At 41.1% G+C, this 15623-nt stretch overlaps 2 protein-coding genes across 8 annotated transcripts in view; one reads left to right on the forward strand and one right to left on the reverse strand.

The window, feature by feature from the left end:
* The window catches only part of LOC6737527 (zwei Ig domain protein zig-8), a 38968-nt gene extending 26099 nt beyond the window's left edge, over positions 1-12869 (reverse strand). Inside the window, exons 1-2 of one of the 7 annotated variants that reach the window (XM_039293993.2) lie at positions 12763-12869; positions 9027-9219 (exon numbers count right to left, since the gene is read on the reverse strand). In XM_039293993.2, coding sequence (XP_039149927.1) covers positions 9027-9066 — 40 coding nt within the window. In that variant the 5' untranslated portion in view covers positions 9067-9219; positions 12763-12869. Of the gene's footprint in view, positions 1-9026; positions 9299-12668 lie in introns of all 7 variants that reach the window. The other 6 variants (XM_039293991.2, XM_039293990.2, XM_016169808.3 and 3 more) reach the window with 6 other exon arrangements.
* Positions 1-15623, forward strand: part of LOC6737519 (kin of IRRE-like protein 2) — a 228628-nt gene that overhangs the window by 195693 nt on the left and 17312 nt on the right. The gene's annotated exons all lie outside the window — the stretch shown is intronic.

Below are 15623 nucleotides of genomic sequence, written 5' to 3' on the forward strand. Positions count from 1 at the left end.
GGAATAAAAATATATTTCTATGATGGCTTCTAAAGCTGAGTAAAAATGGAAACACATCTGACAAAACTAAATTGGATCCCTCTGAACTTGTTGTCTTATTTTTTCTTGTGTATCTCGTGAAGCCCGGAGATGAGCTGCCGCTGATGGACACTGTTCATCAACTCAGAAATGCATTCCCTTTAACTCGGCCAAGAAGATGGGCCCCGAAAGTTCTCAGCCCGGCTAAGTTATTCAAAAGCAGGGACCAGAAATGAAGCCATAGTCAAGGTCGTTGGTCAGGGAGTCTCATTTTGGGCGATGGCTCTTACGCTGCCTTTGTGCCACATAATTTAGGGGGACCAGCTCGCCTTGTTCATGCAAATTGAAGTGCGTGGAGAATGGGATAATGATATACACCACGAACACCAACGAATGGGGCGTGATGTTCGGTGGGTGGGTGGCTGGTTGGTTGGTTGTTAAATCCCTGGGTGGTTTCGGCAATGGCGTCAGTGTAAACAAACCTGCCACATGCAGCGCCGCAAAAATTAATATTTGTATTAATAAAACCGTCGAAGGGAGAAGGACAAGGAGAGGGGGTGTTGACAGCAGATGTGCGGTCGTAAGTGTTTACATAGCATGTTTTGGATCCCAACACATTTAGTCAAGCGGACTAAAGTGGGGTGTCGTGCTTAGCTGGGAGGTTGGGATTCTGTGCGGCGAGCGGAGATAAAGCGAGAAACGTGCCAAACACCAAAACGCTTAAAATAGACGCCGAAACTTAAGCCATCTAACCTCCACACCCCTTTGACAGCTAAAACATTGACCAAAAGCGCGATCGAAATCGCTCAGAAAGCGCCTGCAATTGAAGTCGTGCAGCGTACAATTCAATTAACAAAGTTTGCTCTTTTTTCGCCCCAGTCACTCCATTTTCTCGTTTTTACTTTTTTTATTTCCATTGCGTTCCTTTTGCTGCGTTAGCGGTGACGTCTCAATTTTTAGCCACCGCCAATGCCGCAGGCCAAAAAGGCAAAAGCGATTGGAATGTCCGTGCCCCATTTAAAAGTCACGGGAACAAAAAGGGTAAGATCTAGGAAAAACGGGCTGCAAACAGTGGACTTCAGAACTAAAAAGTAGAAACATTTCAGGATTTTGTATAGAAACAGAGTTTACCAAAAGTATTAATGACCACATGGCGTATGAGTGATATAAATGGCGCAACTGTTCGTTTTTCACAGCAGCATTGGTAAAGAAAGTTTTAAATGAAACCGTAATGTTCAAAGTTATTGATACAACACATGACTCCCCAAGCCGTATTATGTTCGTTTTCATATGTTTTTTTTTTCAATTTCTCCAAACTTTGTGCATACGATACCACTCATTTGTTTTCGGTGGGTAACTGTTCGCACTGCAAAACTTTGGCCAAAATGAGAGGCAGCTCCAACGAAGCTGAGCAGCTTAAGTTGTTCATTTTTTTGCCCACTTGCAGCGCTCATTGCACCCATTGTTTGGCACTTCTCTTTCGCTGTTCTGGCAGCTTCCCTCACTTTTGCACCCTTTCACAGCCACAGCCTGCCGCGTCGACACCACCCACTTGGCACCACCAACCTTGCGAATCCAAAACCACCCCACCCACCGCAATCACTCCACCCACCGAACACCCAAACATCCACTTGGCATTGCATTCTGTCCTGGCGCCTCTGAAATGAGTATGCGTTGGGCATATACGTAACCTTTGAATTTTGTACTTTTTGTTTTAGATAAATATGTTAATTTTAATACCCTCTGACAAATTTTTATTATAGTTTATTAGGAAGCTAAACTTATGACCCATATATTCTACAAGACTCACAGCGCCACACATTTTCAAGCATGTGTACAAGGTAGACGTTCTTTCACCTCCATAAACATATTAATGATTAATTAAACTACGCCTTTTTATGACCCAGTAAACATATAGCAATATTTTTAGTGTGTAAGCAACTTTTTAATGGTCATTTCAGAGTCGAGTCCTGAAGCCTTCAGTTCTCTTTTGTTTCGCTGTTTTTGCATTCTACTTAAACCAATTCGCTGGAGCGAGTGTGAAATGGCATTGAAGGGAAATAAAACTTCACACCATTACGGACACCTTTCTCCCTTTCCATTCCACAGGATGGCTGCTGCTTAGCTATGAATGAAATGCAATTAAGTGGATGTCGAAAGGAGTTTATAGTGGCTCACTGAGCCGGAGTAAGAATGTTGGAACCTGGACAGACAGCACAGAAAGGATGGTATAGTTTAATTTATAAAAAAAATGTATAAATTGATAGGAGAACTTGGATAAGACATCGATAGTTACGTGCACTTTAATTCATGATCCATACCATATTTAAACGAATAACGAAATAGTAAACTCTACTGAGCAAACTAAATTTTCCTCCTGTGCATCGGCGGAAATAACAACGAACAAACAAAACAGCTCCTGAATATTGATGAGTGTCTGGAAATTGTTGAATTCGTTGTTGAGTGATTGAATTCTCGAGGGCGTGTGGAGTGGGCCCATGTGTGTCGAATTGGGCGGGCGAGCGTTGAAGTCCCTCGGACCTAATGAAGTCGCTCTAGTAGCAGTTGTCATGCCAGCTTATTTAATTAACTCAATTCCCGCCAACATGCTGCGCCATCCGAAACGTTGCCACATTTTTCAGTCGCTAATTAAGTGCCACAGTGCAACTTCAGCTGCAATTGCAGCTACCACTACAGCGAGAAATGCATTAATGCATTGTTGCAACTGCAGTCACGACAACTCGGGCTGCAGGCCAAGCAAATATTATTAAAATAAACTAGGACCGGACCACTCTCCCTTCTCGTCCTTTTCGCAGTAAAACTTTGTTGAACACACTCAAACAGTGCGTTTAAAAAGTATGCACTTAGAGGGTATTTAAGTGTGAAAAGCAGCGAGGGAAGTGGGGAAATTAAGAACGCGAGCAAAGGGCGTTTCCCTTACTTTTTTTTTAAAGCGTAACCAAAAAGGATTCAATTTTAACTAACTAACATTTTGTACATGCATTGAACAAAAGAAGTAGTTAAATATATTACCCCACAAACAACTTTATGCATAATAAGCAGTTTTTCGTTCGTGAGTTTTAAAAACAATGTAGCAAGTGTAAAAATGCCAGTATAAAATTGAACACAGTACAAATTATTTTTGTACCGCAACTAAGAGACCAAATGACATCGTTTTCGCCAGACAATAATTTCCTAAAATGTTTTATTTAAGCCAAGACATGCTTTTTTTGTGGCTCTTTGTGCCGGAATAGTTGGTAAAGTTTAATGAGCCACTATGCTGGTCTGTTTCGTGCGAAAAACTGTCAAACATTTGGGGAGCTGGCAAAAGTTGCACACACACTATAATACACACATGTCTGCCCATGCCGCTGTCTCTGCCACGCCCACACACTTAGTGGGCTGTCTTCGTAATGGCTTTTGGTTAGAAGAATGAAGAAAGTGCCAGCAGAGGGACAAGGGAGGTCGAGTTGGCCGAGACAAAAGGCAAAGCAAAAATTTGCGGCTACAAGTTCATTTATCATTTTGCCTGAGTAATTGAAATTTCAACGTCGCCGGGCGAAAAGCGGACCGTACTGGGGCAATCAGAGGAGCTAGGTGGTGCAGAGTGCTTCCGGGTGGTGCAGGGTGGTGCAGGGTGGTGCAGGGTGATTCGGGGTGGTTTTACTGGAGGTGCCACAGCAGCATCCAGAGTATAGGGGAGCCCAAGTGGAGTCGGAGCCAATACATTAGAGGCTTCCGCCGATGTTGCCGCCTGTCCGGACACATCTTTCGCTTTGAACTTAATGGATATGAAATACATAAAAAATGTATACGTATTCCCCGACACCAGAAGACTTCCTCTATGCAAAAAAGCAAAAAGGGAACCTCGCTCAAAGTCACCAAATGGCGAACGGAAACTCATTGAATGAGTCTCGCTTCTCCTTTACACTTCGTTGTATCCTCTGTTTTTTTGGTTTTTTTTTTTAGAATTTTGTAAATCGATTGGGGATTACTTTCGGGGCATCGCTTTTCATTTTTACCTCGTTTCACATACATATTTATTTTTGGGCCCCTGGATTATCCCTCGGTCCAGTCGGTTCTTAAAGCTCTTTGGGGCGTGTTTGCTTACGCATCGCCGCACAAATGATTTATAAGTTAGACAAAGGGCAAAAATTGAGGGAGGTCCTGCCGTGGCTCACCTTCAACCACCCATTGGCTGACACAAAAATGAAATCATTTGACCATAAACATTGAACTAAATTCAAAATCAATTTGGCGTAATAATAAAAGCCAGCCAGGCTCGAAGGGAGACTGTTGTGGAAGTCTGCTGTTGGCAAATATGTCAACAATTGACTTCAATTGACGTTGAATATCGAGCCAGAGAAAAATAAGCCTGAAAACTAATAATCGAGTTGGTTTTGTCGGGAGCTAGATGGGGATTAAATATGCAATAAATAAGATACACATTTATTCAACACTTATTGGCAAAGATGATTAAGAGGATTCCCTTGGCAACGGATAGCCAAACACAAGAACTTGACGAAAAGTTGAGCAAAAAGCTTAAGTAAAGCCCACTGAAACTGCAAAGTAAACTTCTTGGGCGAAGTGTGTGTTTTTTTCCCCATATTTTGCGACCGGCAGTCTGTTGACTTTAAAGTTGCAAACTTCCAATGCTGCGATATGCATATATAGTTAGGGGCCATAAAGATGCCATGAAAGTCCTGGCCAACTCCGCCGACAAATAGCCATAAATAAGGGCCATGGCAAAATACCCATGCTCCTGTGTTTGTGTGCGCTACCTATTGGCCATTGTTGCCCCAGAATGGCGACAACTGCAGCAGTCCGATTTGGCCTGGCCCAGAGCTTATTTATGCCGAAGAAGCCAAGAAAAAATTGGTAAAAAAAATGAAAATGGAAAGAAACGGTGGCCAAAAGTCAAGTGAATTTCCTCAGCACACAGACACAAAGCCATGAAATGTAGTTTGTTATGAATTTCTGCTACATCCTTTCTCGATTTTGGTTTGGGGTTTGCTTTAGCCCCCCTTTGTATTTTTTGTTGCCAGAGGAGCGGGTCGCAAACACATCCGTAAACAATTTGTTCATGCTCCTATTCGCTTTTATTTTTCTCAGCTTTTTGTTGCCGCTTTCCCGATAAGCAAAATAAAGAAATGAAATGGGTGGAGGGGGGAGAATTGAAAATAGGCAACCCTATTACAAAGGATACAAATGGCAGCCAAACAGAAAAAAAAACAATTGAAATGAACTGCCAACCCAAAAAGGCGAAACACGAGGAGCTCTGGAATATTTTCAAGTTTTTCGAGCGAGCTCTCGCCCATTTAAAAAAGGGTTAAAAAGGGGCAATCAACGCTTTTGGTGGCAATTGGCAAGAAAAAGGGTTAAGCTCGAGCGTGAGAAAGAGTCTCCAGTATCAGGGCTGAGTTATGTCATATCGTTAATCAGTGCGATTATGAACCGTCCATTGGCGCTTTAATCTTCAAACAGCTGCACACTTTGCTTATTGCCAAGGGTTGTTTAATGGCCTTAAGTAATTTAATTGCATTTCAAAGTGATAAAACTAAATTGAGCAAAGCTTTCGTTTTAATTAGTCCAACTATTCGGTAGCCATGGTACTAATTAAGTACTCTACTCTCACAAATCCCATTTTGTCCAGCTTTTATTGATTTGTAATCGTTGTAATGCCGTAATGAAGTTTAATTGTTGGATTAAATTGGCCAGATGAAATTACCTTTATGTGGAGGCTGAAATGTAATTGCTAGTTTGGCATTCTTTAGATATCTAAAGAAAAAAAATTATGATTGATTAAATATAATTTAACATTCAAAACTTAATTTGATGTTAAACAATTTGAATCGCTTTTCTAGTGAAGTGAATTGAAAAGGAAACAGTTGATAATTGCATTAAGCTGTTGCTGTAAGTTGAGGGAAAATAGGGTTGTGCGCGGTGAAAGTCTGACTTGGCGTTGGTGTGATTGAGCCTTTCTTTTCCCGCGCATATGTGTGCGTGTGTGTGTGAGAGCGTTTGCCTGTGTCAACGTAATTTTTCCCTGACTTTCCCTGCTCCACTTCAGCTCTCATTCTTGTTTGCCATTTCATTTCCATATGCACAAAGCAAATAGGCAAACAACTTGCGGGAGGGTGGGGGGTAGGGCGAATCGCAAGAGTGGGCGGCTGGGGGCGTGGCCTGCTAGCCGAGTGAGTGAATGCTAATACTGGGCCGATACAGTTTGGCTCCCCATTTCGTTGGTGGTTGTCTTGGCAGCGGGTTAGATTCCTGTCGGTGGTTCGCAGGACTCGCAGGATACGACGATCGGGGCGGCGGAGCTGTGGCATCTTGACAGCCAACAACTCACTGCTCAGTGACACGTGTGAAATGTTATGTTCTGCGGGGTCAGGGGGCACCAGTCAGGGGGGCCGATTCCAAGTTTTTTGACACATACAAGGGGCGAACGATGGCAAATTGGAAAGTCAAGCCGAAGTTGACAGGATTTGCGCGCAAAGGATTTACCCGGGAAATATAGCGAATTATACAGACAGATAAATTTACTACCATATTTACTTTCAAATTTATATACTCTTATCAGTAATGAAACTATTTGTTTTAATTTCTAGTAATATTAAAAAATAATATTGAATATTACTCGATTTTACTTAAAGGAAATAACAATATACGATTCTGTTGATTGTTCTATGATTTGTTTTATAAGGAGGCATATATATGTTATTTTTTGGTTCAAACTGATTTAGAATTTATTTCTCAGTACACGTAGGTCTGAACATATTGTGAGTTTAGTCTGCCAACGAGTTTAACAGGGAAATGATAAGGAAACGGAAATGGAGCAAGAGCTACTGAAGCAGCCGCAGCAGGATAATCGACTGGCTGTCATTGTGTTTACACTAAATTTCAATTAAATTTTGAGGCCTCCTTTGACAACTGACAGTACAAGACCATCAAGAGGCTTTCGAAGATGGAATATTCAAGTAGTATATATATATACAAGGGTATATACATAGGGATCAGCGGAAGAGAAACAATTGCCGATGCCACTTGCCACTTTTTGGCTAACGACAACAAATCTCGGCGAAAACTTTAGAAACAATCTGATGCGGGAAGTGAAGCCACTTTTGCTTAGCGCCCACAACAGCCGAAATAACAACAACAAAACGCGGAAAGGAAAATCCAAAAGTACAGCAAAAAGTGAAAGAAAATACCAGCAATCCACCAAAGTGGGCGGGGATTTGCGAACTGGATTTAAAATGGAAATTATTTGAGGAAAACCAATTCGCTTTATTACTTTGGGGCATACGCAGCTAAGTAAAACAAGAGCAGTCGACGGTAACGCTGCTAGCAACAATAAAAATAACAACAAAAAACATCCCGAAGAGCAGTAGCAACAACAATAACTAAAGAACAACAAAAGCAAGCGACCATAAAAATTAATGCAATAAAAACACATGGCCAAACTGGCAGGAGCAAAAGCCCAAACAAAGGACACAAACAATGAAAAGTTGGCTGCCGGGAATGGCAAAGAAATAAAGCCAAATGGATGGCGAGTGTACAGGTATAGTGTTAGGATCGATAAGTTTTTGCTTACATAACCATCCGACATCGAATGACACACATATATGTCAGCGTCAGGGAAAAAATCCATTTATAAAGATCTCGCTAAAAAATGTTGCGTCCTGCCAACGCAAATTCATATTTTTACGCTTGTATCAAAACATGCTGGAATATTGTGTATTTACTAAAAACTCTTTTTACCAATTAATTTAAAAAAAAAAGTACGGCAAACGAAAATATTTTTATTCTACGTTTGTTAAAGAAAATTGTTTTATATCTAAAGTCAGTAAAATGATTATAAATGAATCCCTTTATAAATGACTTCAAATGCTATATATCCTATTTTTCTCAGAAAGTGCCATTTCGCAGAAAAGTCTGGTGATGTCAGGATGAAATTTAATAGGAGAAGAGGTAAATCTATCTGGGGAAAATAAAACGCTCCTTCGCTTTTCTTGCCCTTTTGCTCCGCGCAGGCAGCACGCAATTAAAAGGACTTGCGACTCATAAACATTGCGTTTGAGTGGGTCGACTGGTGGCTCCCTTGGCCCTGTGTGGCATCAGCACCACCCAACCACCCACTCCTCCAACCACTCACAACTGTTGCTGTCCGCCTGATTGAGCGCAAAGTTTGCGGCTCATAAAGTCGGAGTCTCGGGCATAATTACACTTTTCAATTATGCATAATTATGTGTAGGAAGCAATTTGTGTGTGTTTGAAGCGCGTTTAAAATTTAAAGTGCAGTGACACCAGCACCTCATCCTTAACCCCATGAATCCACCACACTCCGCACAGCATAACCCTTAACCCCTCATTCCTCACAGGAGCTGCTGTTATGCGATATGCCCTTAAAAACGACCCCAAGCGACCAGCAAGCGACCGCATTTGTTTGCTTTGGCTCCGCGTTGGTCTCTCAATTTTACACTGTGAAAAATATATGCTAAAGTTTACCCAAAATATAAATATTTTATATAAATAAATATACATTAATATAAGAATATTTTTGATATAACCCTTTAAGTATGTCTTTAAAGATCAAAATTTTATTAATATTATTAAAAATAGTTGGCAGTAGGTAAGAATTAATAGTAAGTTCTAGTGACCTATAGTACTAGACTTTCCTCTGCGTGTACCCATCGCTTTCACTGCTCCTGCTGCGGTTGGCAGTGGCCATGTCAGAACAGCAGCACAGGATTGCAAGGACAACGCAGCAGGCAGAAACATAAATCAGGATTTTCGCAGCCCGAACCACAAATGTTTTTAAAAGGATTCAGCGCCCGGCGAGGCGGCAACAATAACAACCTTGAGCGGGTTGGTGGAGGCCTATATTGTATATGTATATAGCTATATATATATATTGCTGATAATCTTATGCATGCTTAAGCAGACTGCGCTTTATGGGATGAGTTGTGTGTCCTGTATGGGAGGATCCTGTGGGGAATTTGACTTACCCGTCAGGCAGCAGAAAAGTGCCGTCCACAGGGTCAACATCTTGCGATGACCCACTCGGTTTGTGGTCTCTTTTTAGTGCTGCAGCTACAACCTTTGCACTCTGCTTCAAATTCTCCTTCGATTCTTTTTTCTTTCACTTTATCAGTCTTGACTTTGTCCTATCAATTCGCACTTGGCTTTGCGAGCTTTGATCTACGGCAATATATGTTTGTTTTGAATTCTCTTTTTCACACACAACACGTTTTTGTGTCTTCCTTTCTATTAGCTTAATCTACAGAGAGAAAAATTATAATTCGCTTTAAAACATGCTTGCTTAATTAGCTTTTATTACAATAAAAAAGGTTGAAGATTGCTATTCCTATTGCTACACTACAAAAATTCTTTTCAAGGTTTAAATTAAAATTACGCTATAAATAAAAATTAAGACTGCAGCTTTATATGCAAATTTTTCTCTCTGTAACTGCGCCTGTTTTCAATTTTCTCTTTTCGTTTCGCGTGAATTAAACACTTGCAATGACATTTAAAACACTTAATATCAATGGCAGACAATTTAATCCTTTAACGTTCGTTTGTTGAACTTTTTCAGAATCGTCCTTGTTGTTTTTCGTCCTTGTTGCTGGTGCCGCTGTTGTTGTTGCTGCTGCTTGTTGCAGTTGCAGTTGCACTTGTGTTTGCTCTTTTGGCTCGTCCTAGGCCGAAATAATATTTTTTGTTGCCCGACTCGTTTCGCATTTCCATGGACAACTTTTTATTTTCTTTCCGCCTGGAACGTACCCAAAAAGAATTGATTTTCGTCTGGGGCTAAAGAGCTTTAAAAGGCATTTCATTTGTCCGGTTTTTCGTTGTTTTTTTTTTCGTCGCATCACCCTTGATATTGTGGAACATGAATTGATTAAATTTGTGTTCATTTTGAGACTGATAAGCCAGACTTTAATGGATAATAAACTATGGCATAAACAAGGATTTTCTCGAAAAGATTTTAAAAATTGTGCTAACCAATAAAACAGCTGCTTCTATAAGCAATCAACTATCGATTTCAATTACTAGTTAGCTTGTGAGTAAGGAGAACTATTTCAGGCTAAAGAACGACTAAAATGGAATCCTTTTCCCTCTCCATGAGCGCACAAAAGTTTACACCACAAATTAGACGAGCATTACACGCCCAATCCCGTTTCCTTTGAAGGACCTGCTCACATCATACAATTAATAATGGTTAATGCATAAACCAGAATCAATTTTCGACAGAAGTTGGAAGGGAAGTGTCTCTCTGGTCAGCTGCCCTTGCATATTTCATTTCCCAAAACTTCGGTGGCATGTGTCCGGATCCGAAAATAATTCTCCGCCCCCAGGCCCCAAAATTATGAGTCGTTCTTGGAGAACTGTTCAAAGCAGTAACGCCCCATCTTCCGGCTGAGGCTATTTTCAGACCTGCTGCCATCCATTCACTTTGGCATCAATCAATTGCCCTGCCCAGGGGAAAAACTTTACTGCTACTCGGGCACTTCTCCTCACATCTAATTTGTTAAACATTTGCTGGGGAATTGCCTTTTTCACACGCCCCTGAAATACGGTGTGTGTTTTCCTTTCGAATTTTTCCCTCTTGCTCTGTGTGAAATTAATTAAAACTTAATTAATTGCAAACTCCGCTGCAGCAAAGAGACAGACACACTAATGAGCAGAAGGGTGGGATTAAGGTCCGAGTTCAACTGCAGGACTCATTCGACATGCAGAGAAAAAATTAATCAGCCCGTACAGTGAAACAAAGGAAAGATTTTCGCATGGAACAATGCATACTAATTATGTATAATGGAAACAATTGAATAGGCCTTTTTTATAAAGATTTTTAAAGATTTATTATTTTTGATTAAAAATAAACCAATATTTTAAAAGCAAACAACTTCAAACAATACTAAATTTGTGAAACTGAATTTGCACAAACTCATAATTCATTGATATGAAATAAATATTGCTGATATCCCATGTATGTATTTAAAAACAATCTATAGTTTTAAAATAAATCCTTTAAAAAGATCTGATCCCTGATCTCAAATTTTTTTGCCTGCAGTAACCTCTGTGTGCGACTTCAATCAGAAGTGGCTGCTGCTGACATGCTGCTCCTGTTGGGAATCCTGGCTGGATTCCTTGGCCACTTGTCACTGTTGCTTCCGTAATGGAATTAGGGCGGGGTAGGGGGTTCCGGAATGTGGAAACCAGGAGGGCCAGGCCCGAGGCAAGGACTCAGGATTCAGAGACGGAGTCTGAGACTCCTGCCAACGTCAGCAGTGTCTCTCAAAAGTGTTAACGCACTCAATTGCTATGCCCATCTCCTTCGTTGCCACTATCCCCTCTCTTTCTGAGAGTCCTCTTGCCTCTCTCTCTAATTGTAAGCCTCTGCATTTTGCCTCTCAGCTTGGGGGCAGTGTCTGCTCTAATGCTTAGTAACTGTGATTAGGAGGCAACTCTAGTTCCGGGTGGGCTTAATTTGCCACCCACACCCATCCAATGCCCGTGGGCAATCTTTGCTTTTGTTTCTGCCCCATTGTGTGCCGGTTAATTCCTGGTGTATGAATATTTTATTGAGGAAGGGTTTCGCATTTTATTGGCTACATGGCATTATGTGCGAGAACAAAGAAAGGAAACAATTTAATTGTGTTTGGGGATGTCAGGCCAGGATTGCACATAAGCTCGTGGCCTCAAAAGTTGATACCCCACAACACAATGGTGCTGGGGCAAAAGTAAAATCGTTGAAAAGCCAAAGTGCTTGGCACTCGACAAAACTTTTCCATCAACAACTGCAGTTGAGACAAGCGAAAGTTTTTTCCCAAGGAAACTTAATTTTCCCCAACAGCCACAACATCTTATCATACCCATACGAGAGATATATTTCCGTATCTTGCGGCGACGCACATTGCGCATACGCACTGTGATCAGTCTGTCGTAAATTTCCCGGCACACTTGTTTTCCGTTAATATTTTATGTGTTTTCTATTAATTTTTGTCACATTCTTTTAGTGTTTCCCCTCGGCCGGAATATTGGATTACACAGGAATGAATGTATTAACGCTCGATATTTGTGGCAGCGCTTTTTTTTTGTTTTGACGCAGATCAAAGATAGTTTGGCTCTGTTTTTTGTTTGGCATTTGTGTGTTGTTTTAATTTGTTAATTTGTATTTGGGGTCTGAGCTCCCCTCGGCGGTCTAAATATAAAACAACTTAATTTGCTGCATGCTAATGAGATGGCCAGGGGGCGGGGCTGGAGGACGTTGTGTGGGCGTTTAACACTTTTATAATTTGTTTGTCCGCAAACCGAATTCTTCTCCTGCTTTTATTCTGGCCCCACATTTGACAAGCAGCTGACACGCACCGAATTTCGTTAGATTTCTTATTGCTTTTCTTTTTTAGGTGTATAATTTTTGGAGACGATGTCGTAAAATATTCGCGTGCCGAAAGCGTTTTAGCTTAACAATAAGAGCAATAGCAGCAACAGCAGTAACAGTGAACTGGAACAACAAAAAAAGCGACAAAAGGTCATTCAATTTTCGACTGCCGGCAATGGGGCAATGAGGCTTTTCCTGCGTTTTCACACGTTTTCCAAAATTTACGACCCAATTGTGCCCGCTTTTCTTATCCGTTTGCACTCACACTCTCTAGCCTCGAGTCACAGAAACACACGCACATGCACACGCACACACACTATAGTCCGGAAAATGTCGCGCCTCACGTATTTGGGCCTCACATTTCCCTCAACTTTTTATTCGAATTTTCACGCGCTTTTCCGCGCCTTCGCCTTTCGTTCACCGTCGATGTCGCGCTGAAACTGAAACAGAAACTGAAACTGATTTCTGCCAGCAGTGGAGCATTTGTTGGGGCCTCCGGGGGGATTCCCGAACTCACACGAGCCTTTATCAGCGACGATTCGGGTTCGTTGTCTTCGGCTCGGGAAAAGTCGTTGGAAAAGGGGACGGGAAAATCGTGTGCCGAGCGTAGCATATCAGCTGAATTCGCCGCATTTATCTCTCTTAATTTGCTCTTCTCTTTTAATCACAACACTCTGTCCACTTTCAAGGTCTTACAATAAAAGGTTTCAAATAGTTTTTGGAAATCAGCGATTATTTTGTTAGTGGCAACAGGGTGTTTCGGCTTAATGAGGTCGAATTATGTTCTCAAAGCAAATAAAAGCGGACTTTACGATCGTGTTCTTAAGGGGTTAAGTTGTTTAAGACTGCATTTTAATGCAGTGAAGTTAAGTGACACGAAGGGATTCCAGTTCTTAAAAGCAGGGAAATATTTCAGTTTATATTTCAGCTAGAGAGCATTATTATAGGTCTCTTAAAAAAGAATAATAAATACCAGGTTAGTTTAAACTTGAAATGAAAGGATTTAATCTGGTTAAGAGATTGAAGGATCATAAAAAGGACATTATCACAAACCCCAAAAAACATATAATGTCTTACTTATCTTACTTGTTTTTTACTTACTAATAAGCTTACTCAAGTTAATTTAAGAAAGTAAGTTATTTCATATACTTTCATAAGTTCGTAAGATCTTTCTTAATAAATGAAAAAAGTAATAATATTTTTCCCAAGAACATATTCTGTTATTTTAAGTAATTTAATATTTTATTATTATTATTACGCTCTGTGCATGTTAGGTTCTCATTTATTTATATTTAGGTACTTCGTCTCTATAAGGGACTCAGACCGTCTGCCTTGGACAATATCTTAAGCAAGACTGACAGACTTGGGTCAGTATCAAAGAGAAATCTTATGGAATTTGGCAAAGAGTGCGCATGCACTAAAAATTCTTCCTTGCTCTTAGAATAGCTCTTCCACAACTTAACGGCGAATTGGATAATGTGGCCAGAAGGCAGGGATTTCAATAATATACACTGAAGTTGGCACAAAAAGAGCTAATGACAATATAAATTCGCGCGGCGTATGGAAATGCGTGGCAGATGGGAAACTGGGTAGCCGGCTAAGGGATTTCCCGCTCTTTGAAGGGAAAGCGGTATCGGGATGATTAAAATCCGGGGAAATTGGCGGGGTGCAAGCCAGCTGACAGCAGTTATCGCTGGAGCGAAAGGCAGTAATTAGCGTAAATTGAGTTGGTAAAAAGCGCAAGTGTTCAAAATCCACCCACTCTCAGTTGTGTGACACCAGCACCACCACCCCACAAGCCTAGAACCACCCAAAAACCTCGCCTGCGGCCTTGGGCTTTAGTTGTCCCTTGTTTTTGCGGCTGCTTGTGCTGCTGTGCTGTTGTTGATTATGTGGCAATTAGTTGTCGCTTTTGTGGCAAGCCACGCGGCACTTTCAATCAGAGCATCTTATTCCGACAGCCACATAATGCCCATCCAGGTGAGGCTTAGTGAGCTAATTAAACAAGCCGATTATGGCCCGACATTCCGCTGACCTTGGCGACCTCAGGCCGCCACTCCACATCCACCACCCGCTGTGAGTCCATCTCGGTAAAGTTTGCCACAACTCCTAACCAACTCGACCCCAGAACATTTCTCCAGTTATCAACTTTCTGCACATATTGTCAGAGGTGTTTAAAAGTCTGGGTCACCGTGGGGTTAAGTGGGCGTCGGGGAATCCTGGGGGCGTGGCAGCAGTCTGATGAGCGGCATTCGCTACTTGCTCGGTATTAGAAACTTTGCGAAAAGGCAAAAAACCAAAAGTTTCCAATTTGGTAGCACAGAAAATATTGTTGCAGGAATTAGCTTAACTCCAACTCGACGAATAAAAAATGCACTTCAGAAATTAGGATAAAAATGTAAAAGGAAAAAGTGGAAGATATTTTCCGGTATTTCTAGCTTCAACTCTTGGCTCTGAAAAGCACTTAAAAATAGTTCCAAAATGATTAATGAAGTTCGGTGAAAGCAAATCTTTATTTTTCAACTGATTGGTAAAATAGTTTCAATTTACTTTAATTTCAGCCCAGTTCTCCACACACATTTGGCAACCTACAAAACATTTCCCCTAGCTCAACAACTTGGGGCAAATGCAGTTCATTTGCCAAGCAAAAATTTTATGATTTATGAAAATGTTCTACGTATATTTCTGTTCTCCTCCACTTTCGAATGGAAGGGGCGTGCTGCCGCCCACATTGTAATACAATCAGAATCTGGCTTGGAATTAAATCTGCTAACCGAGTTATTGCGCTCGAAGTGGTAGGGTGATGGGGGGAGTAGGGGTTCTGTTCTGGGCCATTGTTGCATATTCAACAATTGCCACTGCAAACCGACGAAGTAATAACAAATGCAAATTTTAAGCTCAAGAATTTTCGTTTTGCAAAAATTGTGTACATTTTTTTTTTTTTGGCTCATATTTTACTTATTTGTGCTTTTTGCCATGGGCAAAAGCAGGCAAAAGTGTAAATGAGTTTTGCTCGGCCCTCCTTCCCTTGACAATTGAATTTGTTTAAATTGTTGCCTGCTAAATTTCTGAGGGAGCAGCGGAATCGCATCCATGCATCAGCAATCAGGAATGGGGAGATCCACTAAAACTTCAAGTAGGACACATTGTCCTCCTCGCTGAGAGCCAATATAATCAAGCGGCAGCAGCTGGCAAAAAATGATGTGGCAACGTGGGGGTA

Source organism: Drosophila simulans, chromosome 3L, assembly GCF_016746395.2.
Source record: "Drosophila simulans strain w501 chromosome 3L, Prin_Dsim_3.1, whole genome shotgun sequence".
Taxonomy (NCBI): domain Eukaryota; kingdom Metazoa; phylum Arthropoda; class Insecta; order Diptera; family Drosophilidae; genus Drosophila; species Drosophila simulans.